At 36.2% G+C, this 21,414-nt stretch overlaps 2 protein-coding genes across 2 annotated transcripts; one reads left to right on the forward strand and one right to left on the reverse strand.

Annotated features, from left to right (window-relative positions):
* Positions 1-2,303: 2,303 nt before the first annotated feature.
* pald1b (phosphatase domain containing paladin 1b) lies at positions 2,304-16,215 on the reverse strand. Its single transcript, XM_079843237.1, has 20 exons — positions 15,561-16,215; positions 15,071-15,256; positions 14,747-14,849; positions 14,398-14,577; positions 13,903-14,067; positions 13,626-13,786; positions 12,541-12,616; positions 11,726-11,877; positions 11,487-11,580; positions 11,188-11,292; positions 10,969-11,064; positions 10,733-10,867; positions 10,168-10,284; positions 9,886-10,065; positions 9,004-9,201; positions 8,790-8,930; positions 8,573-8,644; positions 7,603-7,743; positions 5,225-5,380; positions 2,304-3,605 (listed from the first exon to the last, which is right to left on the reverse strand). The coding sequence occupies exons 1-20, from the start codon at positions 15,605-15,607 to the stop codon at positions 3,456-3,458; spliced, it is 2,655 nt and encodes an 884-aa protein (XP_079699363.1). The 5' UTR covers positions 15,608-16,215; the 3' UTR covers positions 2,304-3,455.
* On the forward strand, positions 15,912-20,932 carry LOC307141806 (uncharacterized protein; the record flags this gene model as incomplete). The annotated part of the gene is made up of 7 exons (XM_079842259.1): positions 15,912-15,940; positions 18,690-18,826; positions 19,085-19,132; positions 19,216-19,299; positions 19,450-19,630; positions 19,799-19,956; positions 20,053-20,932. 5 exons carry the CDS (start codon positions 15,912-15,914, stop codon positions 19,599-19,601), a joined length of 450 nt encoding a protein of 149 aa, XP_079698385.1. The 3' UTR covers positions 19,602-19,630; positions 19,799-19,956; positions 20,053-20,932.
* Between the last annotated feature and the right edge of the window lie 482 nt (positions 20,933-21,414).

Here is a 21,414-nt window from a genome sequence, read left to right on the forward strand (position 1 = left end):
AGAACTGTCAATAAAAATAAGTCTGTTCCCATCTGTGTAATGGTTTACAGCCACAATCGCACTATGGCTTATGAGTGGCAAGGTTTGGAACAGTGATGTTGAGCATACTTTATCTGATACACAGGATATATCTGTGAATATTTCCAACAGCTGTCACTGCATCACAAACAAATATAAAAATGCAAGGGGCTGATGTACGATTTAGCTGAGATGGAATATGGAATATCAGCAAAAAAAATATTCTGAAAATAACTATGCCAAAATAAAAGAACTGAGGATTCAAGGAAACTTGAGTCCTGAGGAAATAATAGAATCCAAGAATGAAACAAAGTTTTCAGTCCCCAACAGTGAGGCACTGGTCTCCTGACACATGCTAAGGTTATAATCATGACATACGAATAACAAGTGAATGCTGGGAGGACACTGCAGATGGTAGATTGCAATATGTATGAGATACAGTTTCTCAAAAGCGCATGGCTGTTCAGTCTTCACTGTTCCTGAGAGGCAAGCAGGGTTCATTTTTGACTTATCCACAATCCTTTCACACAGACATCAGCGAAATGAGCTTTGAAATAAGGGAAAAGAAACACTAAATACTATACGAGTTGTTTCTCCCTGTAGCTTCCTTTTGTGAATATTTTTTTTAATTAGTCATTATTAATTAAAGATTAAAGCATTACATCTCCATCATTTTAATTAATCATAATGAGGTCTTGTTAGACCTCAGTGCTGCTTTTGACACCATATGCCATTCTGTTTTGTTGGATAGGCTGCATAGTTGGATGGGTCTTTCTGGGACTGTATTCAATTGGTTTCAATCTTACTTAACTAATCGTGCTCAGTCTGCTAGCCTGGGAAATCACAAATCTGATACTGTGCCTGTTTGACAGGGAGTTCCTCAGGGTTCAGCGTTGGGCCCAACCTTATTTAGTATATATGCTTCCATTTGGGCAGATTATCAGGAAGCATGTCCTTGGGTACCATCTCTATGCGGATGATACTCAAATCTACACCACCACTAGATGTCCATAGTACGTTAACTATTTCGAGTTAATGATTGAAGAGAACAAAATTTGGATGAGAACAACAACTGAGCATATGCTTATTGGTACAATGGCGGCTACTATTAAGGCCGATCATATTAGCGTGGTTGTTGACTCTAATATGGTACTTCCCAAGTCACAGGTTGGTGTAATTTTTTTTCAAATCTTTAAGCAGGCTACAGTATATTCAAAATTCTGCTGCTTACCTTCTAACTTGTACCTCTCCTTGGGAACACATTACAACATTGCTTTCATAGTTACACTGGCTTTCCATTAATGCTATAGAATTGATTTTAAAATTCAAATTTTAACATATAAAGCATCACATGGGACAGCACCAACGTATCTTTGAGATCTTATTAGTTCATATACTCATTCATGTTCTCTCCGTTCTGCCAACACGCTTTTACTTCATCAGCCATGGGGGAAAGAGCTTCCCTTCAATATCAGAAATACTTAAACTTTGGTACATTTTAAAAAGTGGATTAAGATGCAGGTTGTTTTTAATTAAAGGGAATTAAAAATGTAATCATTTTAATTCATTTTTCACCCAAAAATGAAAATTCTGTCATTAATTACTCACCCTCATGTCGTTTCCAACCTGTAAGACTTTCGGAACACAAATGAAGATATTTTGATGAAATTCGAGAGCTCTCTGATCCCTCCATAGACAGCTATTTAATGAACACTTTCAAGGTCCAGAAAGGTAATAAAAACAATGTTAAAATAGTCTCCAGTGGTTCAACCTTAATTTTATGAAGCGACGAGAATACTTTTTGTGCACAAAAGGACACACATGCGTTGTGGTGCTCACGTGAACATCAACGGCCAATGGTAAGCCGGCGTGCTGATGTAGCTCTGAAGTAACTCGGAAGCACTGGACTGTATTTACTAAATACTACTGTATTTAGACTGACACAGTATTCTCGTCGCTTCATAACATTAAGGCTGAACCACTGGAGTCGCATGGACTATTTTAACAATGTCTTTACTACCTCTCCGGACCTTGAAAGTGTTAATTAAATAGCTGTCTATGGAGGGGTCAGAGAGCTCTCAGATTTCATTAAAAATATCTTCATTTGTGTTCCGAAAATGAACGAAGGTCTTACGGTTTGGGAACATCATGAAGGTGAGTAATTAATGACAGAATTTTCATTTTAGGGTGAACTAACCCTTTAATCTATTGTTTTTTACTAGTTGTGTTTGTTTTATTTCACTGTAGCACTTTGGGTTTAAGAATAGCGCATTACAAATAAAATTGCAAAAATGCATAACTAACATTTATTTTTCTTGCAGGCTTAACATTTTATGCTTTTGAGAACAAAATGTTCTAACACTTTAGCCAAAGTTGGTGTGTTGAAATAAAATATAATAACCCCTTGACCTGAGTAACAAGCTGAAGTAATCAAAAAACAAAGTTGCTTTGCCAGCAGGTTAGTGGAACACTAGAGACCTTATTCCCAAGTGATGGTGTTCATAGGGGACAAGGCATCGTCCGACTCAGCTGACGGATAATAGAGGATAAATTCTAGAAAGAAAGAAATTCTAAAAGACTAGAGGATAAATTCATGTGTGTCGATTAGAAGACATCCCAAGGGAATTTCTACCACACATTAGGAAAGTCCAAGAATGAGGATAAAGACAACAAGGTACAATCAAATTTAATGTCACAGACAGGGTGCGGGATTACACAACTTTGCATTCTAATTCTAAATTATTTATTTGTTCATTATTACATGGTATACTTGACTTTGATTGGTCAATAGCATCATCCAGTTAATGGTCAGCTGGCTATTATTGCTAAATAAAACCTGCCGAAATTCATAAATTGTACTGGCTTAATTTTAATTCTGACATATTTTTCAGACTGATATATGGTCGAGGAAATACATGACGTCAATGACATCAGTTTGTTCATTCTAAAACTTCAGGCTATTAAAAAAAGAAAAGAAAATCAAGCTGTGCTCATTTTTTCCATATAAGCTCATTTATAACTGAACGGTATTATTAAATTATCTTTAATGAGCTCTAATGGACAAAAACACAACTCAACTGTTTTATGTAATGATATATTGAAGCAAATTGTTCTATAAATATGTATAAAAATTATAATTTAATAACAACCACTTACTTGAATGCAAATATCAATGAATTAATGTTTTATATGCAGTGTGCAAACGTACCTTTTAAAGGTAAGCATTAAAACTTTTATTCATATTGATGTGTGGCTTATTAGGCTATCAATGTTCTGTGTTTGTTGTCTTATGTTTTTTTAAGGACAAAGATAGTCAAAAATGTGAATAAGATAACAGGATGCACTTCTTGATTTAATGAGTCTGACAGAAATTGTAATTAAAAAAAAAACCTTGAAATGTGAGTCATTATTTGGTCAGTTTGACGTACTGTGTCTTTCTAAATAAGTTTCCCTCGCACGGGAATAGACTGGACACTGTGTGGGAGCCAGCGGAAACGGAGCCTGGTCATCGGAGAGTCGTCAGGGTTCTCAAACTCAGAAAAGCCCAGATGGTTGAGGATGGCATAGATGCCAGCTCTAGCTGCCACCTGAAAATCAGCAAAACTCATGAATGCATTTCAAACACTTAAACATTAAAAGATGTAATAAATTATACTGCAGGTTCTTTATTGGCATCAGTGGTTCCATGAAGAACCTTCAACATCCATAGAACCTTTCCACAGCACAAAACGATCTTTATAGTGAAAAAAGGTTCTTTAGATTATTACAATGTTCTTCACACTAAGAAGAGCTTCTTTTAAGAGCTGTTTAATAAAAGGATCATTTGGGGAGCGCATTAAATATTTGTATTTTCTGAATATATTTAAGAGGGGTTTATTGCAAGCTTTACAACACAAATCATTTCCTTAAGTCTCGTAGCTGTTCACTTAACAGCTGTCCTTAAAGGATGGCAGGAGGATGGTAAACCAGTGACAATGACACTGAAATTTGGATTAATGGCTGCTGAAAATTAAGATTTGCCATCACAAGAATAAATTTAAATTTCAAATATAATCAAAATAGAAATTTATTTTAAATAATATTAATATTTCATAATTATATTTCAGTATTTTCAAATAAATGCAGCCTTGGTGACTAATTATTAAATTATTAAACGAAAATACTTTTTTTTTTTCTGCAGTTCACAGCCATAGTTTTAATAGTAAAAAGAAAACACTAGGTGACCAAGTGTAACTGTCTTCCAATTCTCTTCTACCCCATCAAACCAAGTTTAAAAGTTGCGGCTATAAACAAAGGTTTGACTCAAGAAACCTCTAAATGAGACAGAATATATTTACAACTACATATTGACATTTTCTCATGAATGTTTCATGGAACTCAGAACTATGTTTAGCTGCACCACAGTGAGTCTGAAGGCCATGTTCAGCCATTCATCTTGCCTTAAGACAAGGTCTACTCTACTGCACCATGGGCTTCCCTCTCAAAATGACTGTAGATAGGCTTGTGTGTTGAGTATGAGTGGTAAGTTTTATACCTCTGAGTGTGACTGAAACAGAACTTAAAGTCTTGGGTCATCTAAAGTCACTTTTTGCTAGTATAAAAGAGTGAGACCACATTGTGAAGCTGGAATTTTTAGTGGAAGTTTGGAAGTGGAAAGTATTTTGTTTTGTTTTAGTATTTTGAACAACTGGAAATAAAGTTAAGTTATGATGTAAAATGAACATTTAATTCTCTAACATTAAATTGCTAAATTATTATTTCATTTAAAAATATATTTTTATTTTAGTTTTAAAATTAAAAAAAAGATTTGAAAAAGACTTCAGATGCAAAAGCCTCTAAAGGCCACTACGGTCAAAAATGAGATAACGATACTGAGTGAATGCTCTCTGCATATAGTATAAGTTCATAAAATACTTTCACTTCAAACCCACTAAATCCCAGCCTCAGCCCATTCAGAAGTACCAGTACTTAGGTAGAAACATATACATAGAAGCCTGACAAAAATGCTTATTTTAAAGAAAAACGTCAGACGGACTTAGAGGCTTTTGCATCTAAAGTCTTCATATTCATTTGAGTCATTTCACAAAGAAAGAAAGACAATATTAGCTCTGTCAATTAGAATACACTAAATTAAGTAAGCATGCTTGCTTGTGTCTAAACAGCTTGCATGTGTCTTCCTAAAGTAAGCATGCAAGTCTGGCTTCACCTGGTACATCCATTGGCTGAAGGATCGCCTCCAGGAGTCTTTCTTCTCCAGATGGAGGTAGCAGTTAAACAGGATGAGATAAATGTAGCGCTCGAGGTACTGTAGGCTCCTTAACCGCAACCACTGAGCATCAGCCTCGGATTTAGCCATCTTTATCTGAGGAGAGAGATAAAGGTCTAAACTCATTGTTATTCCTCTAGTTTTCCTCTAACTTGCGACAAATTGCTGATGGCACGGCAAAGTTTATCAATGAAGATTATCGGTTCAATTATAATCTTCAATATCTCTTCACTTTCGTAAGTTTGTCTTGTGGGTGATATAAAACAGCCTCAAACAAGTGATTACACCAGTGTTTAAAACAACATGCATATTGCTGGATTGAATGATATCCATTTTCAACAACTTCTGCTCAAGAAAGTTAGTTCCTTAGTAATGAATATATTTAATTTCCACTAGACTCATTTAAAATAGATTATAAGAAACAGCCTCTACCATTTTCAAATTAGTCGAAAAATGTGAAATTTAAATCAAGTTTGACCTGTTACCTGCCAGGCCATATCTGAGACCAGTTGGAATACATTTTAAAGCCAAGTATCTTTCACAGTTGGTATAGTCTTCACAATAGTTCATAGTATTCACCCTTTTTTCCTTTGACTCTAATATTCTACATTGGGGTCCAAAAGTCTGAGACCGCTCGTGAAAACACCAGTTTCACTACAAATGAATGATAAATGATTCATTAAAAATGTACATGAATCTCATTTTACAGGTTAAAGCTAAAAAAAAGAAATAAAAGAACAAAAGGGGAAAAAACTTCCTAATTAACAAGCAAATTTACAGAATTAATCAAGAGCTTCAGATGATGCAATTTATTTAGAATGAGGCATCCGTGTCTCTAAACTAGACTGTACATGCAAAATCTCTGAGTAACAGGCCTTGCAGAAATGCGGATCATGCAATGTATGAGCCGCTGTAACATTTGTACATAACTGTCATCATGTAGGTGATGCAAATGAGTTGCATCAGTACATCAGAACATACTTTAAAAGATAAAACTATAAAGTTTTGGACCATAACATATCTGCAGGGTTTTACAAAGCAGTCTTTTTGAAAGCTCTCTGCTCATTTATGTCGCTGTTTTCAAGGCCTTCATGTTTTTCAGCCTCAAATTAAACGCATTCAGAGTGCTTTCCGCAAATATACACATTCAGAGCCACTGTAATGGGCGTTAATAATCTCTTGGTCCCTTTGAGTGTATCAGTACAAATGAGAAAATTGTACCTCTGGACTTCTCAAGGCTATGTTAGCTACAAAGACACACGCTATGGAAGAAATCTATTATTCAACATGACTCTTAAAATAAGGAGCACTGAGTGAGTCTTATTAACTACCTTTTTACAGTTGAATTTTCATGCTGAAGTATATGCAAGCAAACACATAAAAATTGTCCCAAGAACCACATAAAATATACAATAAAAAGTATTATTATAATATATATCTTAGTCACATTATTATTTTCACACCAAAAAAAATGGGTTTAGGCCAGTTATTTCTATCTTTTGCTGTAGTGTGTCAGTAGGAAATATCAGTATACATTTCCAAACATTCCTTTTGCCATTCATTGTAATAATCCTGTGAGAAGGAGTCTAGCAACAGCCGGTATGCTCCACACGGAGATATGATCTCACCATCATCAAGTCCATCTGGGATTACATGAAGAAACTGAAAATACTGATACTAAATCCAGAAGAACTGTGGCAACATCTCCAAGACGCTTGAAGAAACCTTCCTGCAAATCTACCTGCAAAAACTGTGCGCAAGTGTACCTAGGACAAAAGCTGTTTTAAACGCAAAGGGTGGTCACACCAAATATTGATTTGATTTAGTTAACAGAAGTTAACTGATAAATGAAATTTAATTATGGCATTATTTTTGAAAGCATCCTCACTTTACAGCATTTTTACACAAGTGCCTAAAACTTTTCACAGTACTGTAGCTTTGGAGGTAGGTTTCTTCAAGCATCTTGGAGATGTTCCCGCAGTTCTTCTGGATTTAGTCTGTCTCAGTTTTTTCTGTTTCTGTTTCACAGATGATGACTTGATGATGGTGAGATTAGATCTCCGTGTGGATTATACCGGTTGTTGTTACACTCCACGTGCATGCAAAAATATCTCAGGATTATTACAATTAATATCAAAAGGAATGTCTGGAAATGTAAATTGATATTTCTTACTGACTTACTACAGCAAAATATATAAAACCATTTTTTGGAGAGAAAATACTAACATGCCTAAGACTTTTGCACAGTACAGTATACTGTATATACATATATATATACATATATATGTGTGTGTGTGTGTATATAAATCAAACTTTACCTGTCTGTAAGTGGATATTATGATTTCCCGTAAATGGAAATGCATGGGGGTCATTGTCTCACTAACAACATCTAGAGCAGCGTCTACTTCTCTCTTCACACAATGGCCATCAGGTAACACCCTTACAACTTGCATCACCACCTGGATGCACACACATGCACACATTGGTCAAACTTCATCACATATACATACACTGCCATACAAATGTTTGGGATCTGTAAGATTTATTTTTAAAATAAGTCTTTTCTACTCACCAAGGCTGCATTTATTTAATTAAAAATACAAAAGAACAGCATTTATCTGAAATAGAAAGCTTTTGTAACATTATACACTACCATTCAAAAGTTTGGGGTCAGTAAGATTTTTTTATTTTTTTTTGGAAAGAAATGAATACTTTTATTCAGCAAGGATTCATTAAACTGATAAAATGTAAAGAAATGTATAATGTTTCAAAATGATTCTATTTCAAATAAATGCTGTTCTTTTGAACTTTCTATTCATCAAAGAAAAAATGTACACAACTGTTTTCAACATTGGTAATAATCAGAACTATTTCTTGAGAAGCAAATCAGCACATTAGAATGATTTCTAATGGATCATATGACACTGAAGACTGGAGTAATTGCTGCTGAAAATTCAGTTTTGCATTACAAGAATAAATTAAATGTTAAAATATTTTCAAATCCAAAACAGTTATTTTAATTTGTAATAATATTTCACAATATTACTGTTTGTTTTGTATTTTCAATCAAATAAATGCAGCCTTGGTAAGCATAAGAGACTTCTTTTAAAAACATTAAAAAACGTACTGATTCCAAACTTTTGAATGGCAGTGTATGTTCTATATGATGAAGATCACATGTGGGTTAAAGTTTATTCATTATTCATTTAAAATGTTCAAATATTACAAAATGTTTGTTTTAAGGTTGGCAGTGGCAGCAGTTTAAAGAAACATGACCTCAAAGTGTACCTCAAACTCTCCTTTGGTGTACTTGGCATCTGGAACACTTACAATCTCATCTTCTTCACACTCAGGAAAGCCCTGCAGGAAACAGGGTCAGGTTTATGAAATTGATTTGAGCACAGTTCAGATATTTTTCATCCATCTAATTAATGTCCTGGAGGTGAATACTTTAATTATTGCTTCTTCTTTCCACTTTAACAGCTGATAGCAGAAAATGACCTACATTAATGTGCCACAGGGTGAGAGTGGCAATGACCATAGCTGCAGTAGTTCGGTCTTTCCCATCATGACAGTTGAAGATGAAAGCACAGGTAGGGTCTTCAGCCAGACTACTCTTCATGGCCTCCAGCAACTGATCAAAAACCTAAGGAAGAGCAGCACCATTTCACCATTTAAAGTGTCAAATCGATATCATGCTTTATAGTGTACTGTCTTGCCTCTTCTTTAGGTGCGCAGCAGTCCGACAGGGGAATCCGTTGGTAGCTGAGCCCTGAATGAATGCTCTTCTGATGGACAAAGAGCTCCTCTATGGTGTGACAACTCCTAAACATCCTCATCTGTTTATCCTGCTCTGTAATCACTTCCAGCCACTTCTCACACCTCAGGACATTCTGCTTCAGTGCCAGCTCCATTTCCTGTAGAGACGGCCATTTACTATTGCTAAAACTTCTCAGGTTCTTACATCACAGCAGCAATTCTTGCAGGTGAAAATATACAAACGCTCATTTCACATTTCATATTTATAATGAATTCAAAAGCTATTGTACATGTAACACATGTATAAATATTATGAGGACCAAATATTTAATTACTTGTGTAATAAAATATGGCCTAAAATAAGGGTCAGTAAGACTTTATTGTGAACATCATAACGATTTCTATATCAAATGATGTTCCTTTGAACTTTTTATTCATTGAAAAATTATGAAAAACAAATTAAAGGTGCAGTGTGTAGTATTTATGAGGATCTATTCACAGAAAAGCAATATAATATACATAACTATGTTTTCAGTGGTGTATAAAGACCTCACATAATGAACCGTTATGTTTTTATTACCTTAGAATGAGCCATTTCTATTTACATACCCCGCGGGTCCCCTTACAGTGAAGTCACCATTTTGCGCTGCCATGTTTCTACAGTAGCCCTAAACGGACAAACTGCTCTACAGAGCGCTGGCTACTCTCTGCTGTCTCAGACGACATCTTTGTCCTGTGTCGGCCACACTTTGTTCTTTTGAACTTTGTCTCTTTAATTCCATTTACCGTAATTATACATACTACTACTACTACTACAGATCTGCCCTGAACAGAAATTTCACCTGTAGTTGCTGTGGATGTTGAACACAGACTGGAATAGGCTGTTCCAGACAGCCTGGCTCTCGTGGAGTGAAAATGTGTCCATTTGCCTCCAGCGAAAGCTCCTCCTGCAGATTCAGCCAGAGAAACGTGGAGTGCCCTCGCCTCTGGTCTGTCAGGTAGGACATTACAACAGTGAGAGCCTGAAATAGGCACAAACAAGCTTTGATTAGTTAGTATTAGACTGTACGGACAGCCACAATTTAGAAGACTGGGCTGTTGAATGAGTTTCAGAAAGGATTTACCTCAGAGTTCGGCTGGCCCATTCCATACAGAGCCATTTTGGAAACACGTCTGAAATTGGCCACTTTCATCTCCTTGGCTGTACTGAGCAGATCCGTAGCTAAAAACTCACTGGACACCTTTAATAAAAATTGAAGATATTATGTGCATAAGTGCTGTACTACAGGAGAAGGAGAAGGAGGTCACAGTTCACCTCTGATGTAAGCTGGGATATAAAATCTCATCTTAATGAGATTCATTCAATGCTTTTAGAAAAGCTGACATATCATATCAGAAAATGACTTTTCAAGGATAAAGGAAAAATATATATAACATGATGCAAGTGAACATACTCTAGTATACTGTAACTGTGAAAATGGTATCTGTTATAATATTAATCTTTTCACCACAAAGACAGAACATTCCCCTAACGTTAGTAAATGGTTCCCCTTTGGTTATGTTTTGGGGAAACCACTTTCTAAGTAACATTTTAGGAACTTTATTTTTAGGTTTTATGCTTTCTATAACCATAAACGAATGTTCTGGGAACCAAAATGTTGGTCAAAGGTTTTGCGGATGAGCATTTACCAGAACTCGAATCCCATTGGTTACAAGGTTTGCTGGTGCTGAGAGTTCTGAGCTATCCATGCTGGCCAGCAGTCTGTAGATCCAAGCGTTCATACACATCCACTGACTGAAGCTCTGGGGAAATGCCTGTGGATACTAGAGATGGAAAGAGATAGCTGATATTGCAGAAATTATTCAAATTATGGCATAATACTGCTTTTAAATATGATAATACAGTAGAATATAATTAGCAGTACCTGGTCATGAAGATACGCATTGAATACTAGTAGGTACACATAACGCTCAAGACTCTGCAGTGCTCTTTGCCGGAAATAGCCTTTTGTGCTGCTTCCCTGCAAACAAAAATGTGTGAATGACACAAATATGTGACCTTCATTTAGCACTTTAACTACATTAAAGCAAGTTTTATAGAAATTAAACAATACAGACACATGAATGTTTCAGTTGAGACTCACTTGAAACTGGAAGTCTTGGCTAATGCCTTCCAGCTTTAGCTCATTTTCATACACGGCATCTTTTATGTTATGCATCTCTGAACACATTGCAATAGCATCATCAACCTATTGTGTATACATAAAAAAAACACTTAAAATTATTTATATAAAGCCATGCATTCATTAAATCCTAATGTGGTATGTTTTGTGAGAAGTAAAACCCTTGGTTTCTATTACTTTTGCAAATGAATACACCCTTGAAAGCAATTGGTCCACTTCATGAACCATACGTTATACAAACATCATTAATACGCTCTAACCTCATCAAGGAGTTGTTGACCTTTAGGTAGGCGACTGATTAGCAACTGAATCACTTGGAAATCCAATTTGTGTTCACTCTTCTCTATTTCCTGCCTGTGAAAGAAAAGTAGAACCTAAACAGAGAAATGACCTTAAAACATAATATTATTACAGAAGAGTGTTATTAGTTCATAAGTAATGCTCTTCTTTGAGATGGTGAACAGTAATTGAAACTGCACTAACAGTGTACATTAGGTACCTGAGGCTCTTTGATGCCCCCTGCATGTGATGTAAGAGTAAGGCTCCCAGGATTAAGCCAAGATTGGTGCGTCCCACCCCCACCTGGCAGCTGAAGAGCAGTGCAGGCAGAGGTCTGGAGCTGTCCCGCATCACAGAGAGGTTTGGGGTCTCCTGGTGGGCACAAAGGTTGGTGAATTTGTGAACTCCAAGTGAATAACATGAACCTACTGTATGTCATCCATACCACAAGGCAGGCCATTATGTATTTTGTGGTATGAATGACATAGTTTCATGTTTCACTGACATGGCTAATATTTAACCAGAATTTGGCCTTAGTTAAATGAAGACATTTAAGTGCAAGTTGCTTTCAGTTGAAACAGCTCAAACATCCATTTTAGTCTGGGATTAGGCTTAAACCTTGTCTGTAAAACTGGGCAAATGAGTTAGACCAACTCTGTATAAATCTCTGTAACCTCAAAAGAGAATAACATTCATTTTTGTCTGTCAGTCCAACTCTGATTAAATGAAAATAAATTAAAATGGAAAGAGACCTTGCCATTTCCTGATCATGAGCAGATACCTGAAGACATTTTTCATGGTCTTAAGTTAACATTTATAACTTTTGTCTGTGTTAATACGGTTTTAAAAGATTGATGTTTCTGGTGACAGTGAAATATAAATAAAGTTTGCTGGCTAGCGCTGGGTTCTTGGGATGAATTATTGGTTCAGTGACACAAATCATCAGTTATAAATAAACCAGAGCTCACATGGAGTTATTTTAAACTTAAAAAAAGCAGAAGGGAAAAAAAGATATATAATATTCAGAGGTCTTACCCTAAGTATATTAACAAAGGAATCAAATGTCTCCTCCAGTGGTGCCCCTTCCATGGGAAGCGGTAATCTGTAATATCTAAATTCATAAAAATTCATAATCAAACAATATATAGAACTAAAAAATCTAAAAAAGTACGATTATTTTTCATTCATATATCAGCATATACTGTATTTTGCCAGGTTTTAATTTAATTTACATCAGATTTTGTCTTATATATATATATATATATATATATATATATATATATATATATATGAAGATCACATAAAAAAAGCCTTGGGAAGTTTTTCCCATGCCATCATAGTTTATTGTTTATACTTTTCAAACGCCTTTAATGTAAACTATTGTTCAAAAGTTTGCAGTATGTAAGATACTTTTATTAAGCAAGGATGCATTAAATTGATCAAAAGTAACACATTTATAATGTTACAAAAGATGTATATTGATTTCTCATCAATGATTCATGAAACAAAATGCACCATAATTTCCACAAAATATTAGGCTAAACAACTGTTTTCAAAATCCTTATATGGTTTCATTTGTTAACAGTATTTAATAATTTATTTAATAATAATTTGTTACTGTATTTGTTAATCTTTGTTAACGTTAGTGTTCATTGTTTGTTCATGTTCATTCACAGTGCATTAACTAATATTATTTTAATAATGTATTAGTAAATTAACATTGAAATTAACATTAACAATGATTAATAAATGCTGTAGATGTACAGTTCATTATTAGTTCATGTTAACTAATGTAGTGAACTAATGAAACCTTATTGTAAAGTGTTACCTAATTTAATAATAAGTTTCTTCATGTGACACTGAATACACTGAATGGCTGCTGAAAATTCAGCATTACCGTCACAGGAATAAATTACATATTAATATTAAAATACATAACAGTTATTTTAAATTGTAATAACAATTTACAATGTAACATTTTTGTTGCTGTGTTTTGATCAAATAAGCGCAGTCTGGGTGAGCATAAGAGACTTCTTTCAAAAACATTTAAAATCTTACCAACCCCAAATGTTTTAAAAGGTTTGAACAAATGTATTATGTAATAAAATAGGAGGAAATACCTGTGTAATGGTTGACTGAAAAGTGGTCTTTTGTAAACCTCCTCAGTGACATGAATGTCCTCCTCTGACAGAATCTGAACATGCTGAGGTTCATCTTTAAAATGCTCAATGTCATTATAGACATAGAACATATTTTCACTCAGCTTGGCAAAGTCACACAACTGGAGAAAATATCAGAGAATTAAAAACTGACATGGAACAGACACTATGGCACATTTCACCATAAAAGGATGGCAATTGATCCTCCTCACAAAACTAGTTCTGCTCTTTAACTGACCTCTTTTCGGATGGAGAGCTCTATTTGCTCTGCACTGAGCTCTCTGTCCAGGTCATGCAGGTTCTCATGGAGGTTTTCTCTTCTTCTGGGAGTGTATGGAATAAAGTCTCCTTCTGAGCGGAAGAACACCACTGGCTCCTCCCTCACGCAGATGAAAATCACCTCCTGTATTCACATATTTTTATGAGATAAACAGCAAATCATCTGAGATCGTTATTTGAAGGCCTATCTGCAGAACACATGTTAGTCAAGGTGGTCAAACCCTTGGGACAAAAGTCACCATTTTATAGGGAAATATAGACATTTGATGCAAATAAAAAGTAGTTATTTTTCATAGGTTTATGCTACATATACTACAGCTAACAAATATAGCTAACTAATAGCTAACAAATCTAATGGTTATTTAGCAACAACAACAACAACACCAAAATGTCCTGTATTTGTGCCTCAAGTGCCTCATTGCCTTACATCCTACTCAAAGGACCACTCACTGACCTCACAGCCGTCAATCTGCAGTCTCTGGAGGACCTGTTTGAAACCATTCAGGCTAGGTTGGCCCATTCCAAAAAGAGGGTAGTTTCCCTTGACCTTGCGGAAGTTGGGGGCCCCGTGGCTTTTTGTAGTATTTAAGACATCAGCTCTATTGTATACATCCTGTATCATAAAAAACTCCCCCTGGACAATATAAAAGCAAGTCATAAAACTTACTTCATCATAAATGACAAGAAATTTCCATGCACTGATCTACATCTCCAGGTCATTACTGCATTATCCATTATACCTTGAGGCTTTTCAAACAATAAGCACTAAATATTTAGTTTAAATCTCAAAAAGACAAACATACCAACACTAGGTAGTGCTCAGGCAGAAGGTCAGATATCCTTCCCTTCGAGTAGTTGGAAGATTGGATCTTGTCATGAATCTGAAACTCTTCCCTGCAGTTATTTCTGTATAAAGACAAAACTCATAACGTTTTTGAAGTGGCATACATTAAAAATCCACAAATGATGATAATACATGGTTGTCTTATCTTTTAATTCAGGGTGAAGTTGTTGATGACATCCACAACTGTTTTCACTCAAAGAGTAACACACAGGTGTGACATTTTGTGCATAAGTGGGCTCTTACAGTCAGTTTTAAAAAGCATCATGTTGCACTTGTCACTTACGTGATGACAACAGGGGCCACCTTGTTTGTGATGATGGATTTAGCCTTGCTGTTGCGAATGTTCACCGACTGTAGTGAGCGCCTGTGCTCGGCCATGCCGTTCCCTGGGTGATCAGCCTGGTGTGTAAGTGCAAGCGGAGCAGCCTGGGAAGTTGCACTGGCGCTCGTACCCATAATCTGCACAGAGCTGGAATGAGGATTTATACGGTGACTAATATAATGTAAACAGGCAGACATGGGGTTATTTCAAACATTGGCACATTTTAAAGGGCCAGATGCACTTTGTGCAGTGAGACCACAACGATTCAATTTCCTTCCTCTGAAACACCAACACATGTAATGCACAACAAAAACACCCTAATAAAATACATTATTGAAGCTTTATAATCTCTTTTAATTTGTTCCACACACCTAAAAATAAATCAGACTATGGAAATTTCATGTCAATAGCATCTCTGTCAAGTTATTTGATTGTTAAATGAATGGCTTACGGTCTCACAGCTGTGCCGCGTGTGTTCACATCCTTTGGTTTTTGCATCTTAGTGTTTAGCAAGGGTTCAGGACTCTCTTTAAGTGTAAATCCCGTCAAAACAAACTCAGTTTCCTGTTGCTAGCAGAATGTCAACATAAAAAAGCCTTTTGTTTCAACTCAAACCACCACTGACGTTTTGCTAGTGTCTTTTCTTCTCTTTCTCGCTCAGTGGCTCTCTGGTTCTCTTCTCACAGTGACAGGATAACAGTTCCAACCCTTTTGGGGGCCACAGAGAAAAACAGTACATCTGGCAACCAGACGACAGTGTGGGCGGCTCCAGACATTCACAGGGACGGCCCATTCAAAGGCCATGACGGAGACATTACAGAAAGCCAAAAAGTGAGAAGAAAGAGATTGCCAGATCAAACATTTCTGATGCCTTTGCGTCTACTAAAATCCACTGAATGTGTTTGAGGTCAGTCATGAAGCAAAACGAATCTCCTCCATAATGCAGTTAATTAAACAATTCCTGTGTTTCCCCCTCCTCCTTTATAAGGTTAAGTTTGTGCCAGAGAGATATCACTGGGAAATATATGATAGCTCTGTGAATGTCATTAGGACATTCCTGCCTTATGTTTATATAACTGGCTGGTCTATTGAAAGTTTGGGATACTGAGTCGCTGGCACCAAGAGCAGGGCTTGATTTAAATTCCAGTTGTGTCCGAGTATCACGGTCACAGAACAAAAAACAACAACAAGAAAATCTCTAAATATGGATGGGAAAGGCCTCGGGATGCATTTGTACAATGCTGCACAGATCAGTGCACAGATATTCAATGTGTGGGAGTGAGCAGTGATTGGCACATCCTCATTCACGCTGAGAAATAACAACCACATTTGTTCATTTAAGCTTTCAATCCACATCACATTCTGAATATGAAAATACTGAAACAATGCAGGTACAAGTATTACGAGTATGTGTAACAATTAGGCACAAAATACACTAAAATGATTTATAATCCAACGGGCAGGTCAAACTAGGACCCACTAATATATATATTTTTTTTAAACTACTCTGAACCAATGCATAGTAGTAACCTTCGATAATAACAATAATAAACGTTTTATTATGCTATATAACTGTTAACTTATCGTACATCTTTCAATTCACTACCTTTACAAACTACTGCCACTACAGCGAGACATTAGTTTGTTTAGGCTTGGATTTAGGCTTTTGCAGCAACTGTATGATTTAAATATGATGTCTACATGTCTTTATTATTAGCCATAAATAAAACAAACTATAGAACATTTGGAAATAAATCATATTTAGGCCTACCCAGATAGCAAAAAATATCGGCACGGCTTCTTTTTGCCGCCGGCTCTAAGCTGTCGGCTATAGGTGCGTCCCGCTGGCGGTGATGAAACGTTTGCCGCCGAATACGTCACTCCCATTTCTTGCGAGATGCCGCGGCCGACTAGCCGGCGGGCCGCCGGCTTCATTTTCTCTGGCGGTTGCCTCCGCCTAATGGACCGCGGCCGGCTGGCGGCAAGCCGCTGTGAAATACAAGGATTTCTACTCTCAAATTCGACCAGCCACGTTGGCTATGTTTGGCTTGTTGGGAAATAGAGTGGAACTGACAGCATTTTAACTAGTTCTCACATTTGAAGCGATTATAAAATCATAATAGCCTATATGTGAATTATATCAAATATTAGTTTTTTTGCTCCAAAGCCATTAGGGTTTATAACAGATTCTTGACTCTTGATTCCATGATAAGGTTAGGTTTAGGAAATTACATTTAAATTTTCACTTGATTATTTGCATGTCGAGTGTGTTTAAACAGTGTTGGTCAATTTGACCCATGAATGTAATACTTTTGTTTTTTTTTAGCATAATAGGAGGGTTAAGAAAGTTTGAAAGTTCATTTTAGGATAACACTTATTTTTGTATTGCCCTTTTTTTCTATTTCTTTTTGGACTGACTTTAAAATAGACATGACAAAAAATTTGAACTAACTTCATGACATTTTACTTTGTTTTCAAAACCCATATTTTTCTGAAAAACAAAAATATATTGTTAATTATTTAGGAAAAATTCTACATTCATAAGACAAGAATAACTCAAAAGAAGCCCTCTAATATTACCTCTTATAAAGCTGATTTTTACAACTTTGAAACCCTCTCAAACATGAGGTCGCAAAACAAAAAGCTTACAAAAACAGAAACCTGAAAGCTTTTCAATTTCATGTGACTGCCTTAATATTATAAAGTATTTTCTATCTCAGAATTCTTATTTTTATGATTTATTTTATATACAGTGTTACATTTGTTGTTATTCTTTGTTCTACATATTCGGAACTGTACCACAATGCTTTATTATTTTTATTTTTCTCTCATTGTACTTTTTGTATTGTACTTGTCTATACATGTACTAATTTAAATAAAAATAAAAAAATAAAAAACAGAGAAGTACCTCCACCGGCCGAGAGGGGCAGTATACCTAAAAAAGGCGGAAGACAAACCGGTAAAACATACAGATTTACCAACAGCGGCCGCTCATCACATGGTTTTAGTATTTGAAGAGAGGAGATCAGAAAATATCCTCGACTACGAGCGTTTAAGTAAGTACATGTTTCCTTTTTGTGTCACACAATATTATGTTCATTTTTGATGTATATACCGGTAGGTTGTTTTAATTAGTTTGTTCAGACACGCACGCTGATATAGTGCACAATGCACAGTGTTGGCTAACACGTGCTGTTTCGCCTTTTTTACACACTGAGTTCAAGCATGTTCTACATGTTAAAATGTATCTAGCTACTGTAGGTAAGTTAGCCAAAGCTTTACATCTAGAAAGACTTAAGTTTAACTTTTGGTGTTTTCTAACAAAACAGAATGATGTATATAGGTTATTTAAATGATTGAGTTAGTCCGAACAAGCATGCTGCTAGGTCAGTTTTAGCAAGTGTTAGCTAACATGTGCTGTGTTGCTACTGTTCTTCTAGCGTTTAAGGTCATTTATGAGTTATTTCTCTGAACTGCTGTACTTTTTATGTTTGAGGACAATGCAGTTTACTTGAATCACTATACTGAATGAATACATTTTACTGTTCCACATTTGGCTGACCAGTTTTTCCCCCCACAGCATAGCTACTGTATATTCTGTATATAACGTTAACAATGCGGTTTTGTTCACATTTTCTTGCAGATACCTTGACCAGAGCACAATCGGTTATCTTCATCCACGAGACCTACTGTTGGACAATCGTTTCGGCTTTCAAGGTAAATAAATTGTTAGTCACAATGTCTAGTTACTGGGCTATAAGGAGAAGAATATTGAAAGGAGTTGAGATGGACAAACAGGAAATTGCAGATGTTGGAAACTTTAACAGTATGGAAAATTGTGCCTGTAGTTGTTGTTTTATATATATATATATATATATATATATATATATATATATATATATATATATATATATATATAATATAATATAATATAATATAATATAATATAATTAAAATAAAATATTTTTTATGTAGATTTCCAGAATGAGAACCAAGCCCTGAGGGAAAGCAATGCACAAGCAGGTGAGAACATGCACTCTTTCTTAAATTTTACTTTTTTGACTGTGATATAGGTCCAAAATTACCAAATGCCTTTCATTTTGTAGCTTCGGATGACAGCGGCTCACTTCATGAGCAGGTGAAGCAAGTTGGGACAATGTTGATGACGTTTGCTCGTACTGGGCAATCAGGTACAACTTGCAAACAACACCTGTGGTTGTTGGTTTAATTCCCACTGGGGCCACCTGTACATGTAGTAGACCTAGTTGTAAATGTCATAGTTTAGTAGTTGAGGGACCAGGACTGACTGCTTTATTCTTTTATTCTGTGAACCCCTGTAGGTGCAGATCAGACCCTAATGCTGCGACGTCTTGGAGAGTTTGGCGATGTTGTGCGTAGCATGGACAACAAAATGGACACTATGCTGCAACATTTCAGTGCCAATGTGTCTTTTGGAGAGTTATCCCTGCCAGGGGGCTTGACAACAGTTTGAGGCAGGATAAAGAGCTCCAGGAACGATTTGTAAGTGTGCTGATTTTGTTTATAATGCTTTAGGGTAATCTAAAAAGTAAAATTTAAGATTGTACACTGCATATTCTACAGTCTGAATCCACAGCCTGTCACATTTTTATATTTATGTATGAGAAGCTTCAGAGATATGTAATTTGTAACACTTTTTTGTATTTTCAGCTTCGGTTTTTGGCAATCAAATGTGGGAGGGACCTAAAGACAACCGTGTGGCGAATACTTCAGAGTATCTTCTCTAATCACCTTTCCATTAATACAACCTGGACGGGTGTAGGGGATAAAGCATGTTTTATCCATGTTCCTGAAGACCATTGTTCAAAGTAATATATATAAATATATAAATTTGTTATATATTTAAGTAGATGTGTGTGGCCTTATGACATTCACATGGAATGACAGATCTGTATTTTCTACAGGAGCCATCCGGAAGAACCCGGCAACCCAGGATGCCACTGATGAGGCGGTCCAGGTTAGCGCCATGCGTTACCTGAAAGGAGCATCTGATCGTGAAGGTGGAAAAAGACGCCGCACAGCTGAGAGGGACCCACAGCCGACCTCTTACACCTAGGCTGACTACTGACACCTGGAACCCTTTCTTTATCCTGCAGTCAGTAACATCAAGACCCCTAAAGAAGCCAGAAGTTTCAGGCTACACTCACCCAATCCACACTGTTCACTGTGGAAATTACTTTTTTTTTATTCCCTGTGACCCTGCCTTGAAGGCAGCTCCTTGGATAGATATGGGATGGCGAGGTTGTTTGTCCTTTATATAGGCGCACAAGAAATCACTGAAGATAAGCCAATTTGCGCTGCCTCATTCTGGAGGTCGGGGAAAACCGGAGAACCCATAGTCAGGCTTGTTATAATGTTCTGTTCTACTACTGTTCTATTCTTCTCCAGAGCTTTACTCTAAATTATTACCATTTATCCTATTGTTAGAAATGGCTTGTTAAATGTGATGTTATACCTCGATTTATTTGGTATCCTGCACATTCTTTGGTACCAAATATCCTCATTATTTGATATAATATTTAATGGTAATTCTTTTCATCCCAGAGCTGACCTATTTGTTATTAACAAATATTGTAAGTGTTATAATTTGCTTGTAAGGCTGTTTTTTTTTTTTTTTTTAACCAAAATTTAATTGGAAACATGCAGGTTCTTTAGTAAAAATGTTTTGTTATTTATAGGCCTATTTAAGCTTATTTATTGTCTGTTATATTTCATTTATATTATCTTGTATCATTGACAGTTAATGTACTTTGAAATGTGGAATAAAAATGCCAAATGGGAATTTATCTGGTTTGTTCAATTATTATCCATCATAAACTGCATGTTACAAATATATGAATAATAAATAAATATATATATTATTTATTACACAATAAGCGGAGGCAGATCGCTCGAAAATAGCGTTTGCCTCCGACGGGCCGCCTTTTGGTATAAAGGCGGCGGAACGGCGGTTTGCCTGCGGGCCGGCGGCGGTACGAAGGCGGTAGGAAGCCGGCTGCCGCTTTTAAAAAGCGGCTGCCGCCGGCGGTGCGCCGTCAAACGTGTTTGCGATTACGCAATTCTGACGCTTCTACAGCCGCCGGATCACCGCCGGTGGTCCGCCGACTCATTGCTATCTGGGTAGGTGTTTTTCAAGTGACTAAGTGAGTCATTCATGGAATCATTCACTCAACTGATTCAAACACTGATTCATTCAGGCACGCCAATATTATTGTGCTGTAGCTTCGTTTGGAACTATTTTCGTTGATCGTTTCGGAGTAAAGTAA

This window comes from Gobio gobio, assembly GCF_949357685.1.
Source record: "Gobio gobio genome assembly, chromosome: 18".
NCBI lineage: Eukaryota > Metazoa > Chordata > Actinopteri > Cypriniformes > Gobionidae > Gobio > Gobio gobio.

What these genes read in the sequence shown, in the direction of transcription:
- pald1b (XM_079843237.1), bottom strand. Translation starts at nt 15,607, where the DNA reads ATGCAAAAACCAAAGGATGTGAACACACGCGGCACAGCTGTGAGACC. An exon ending in GTGGCCCCTGTTGTCATCAC is followed by an intron (nt 14,850 to 15,070) that starts GTAAGTGACAAG and finishes GTCTTTATACAG; the next exon opens with AAATAACTGCAGGGAAGAGT. An exon ending in ACACCAAAGGAGAGTTTGAG is followed by an intron (nt 7,744 to 8,572) that starts GTACACTTTGAG and finishes GTGTGCATCCAG; the next exon opens with GTGGTGATGCAAGTTGTAAG.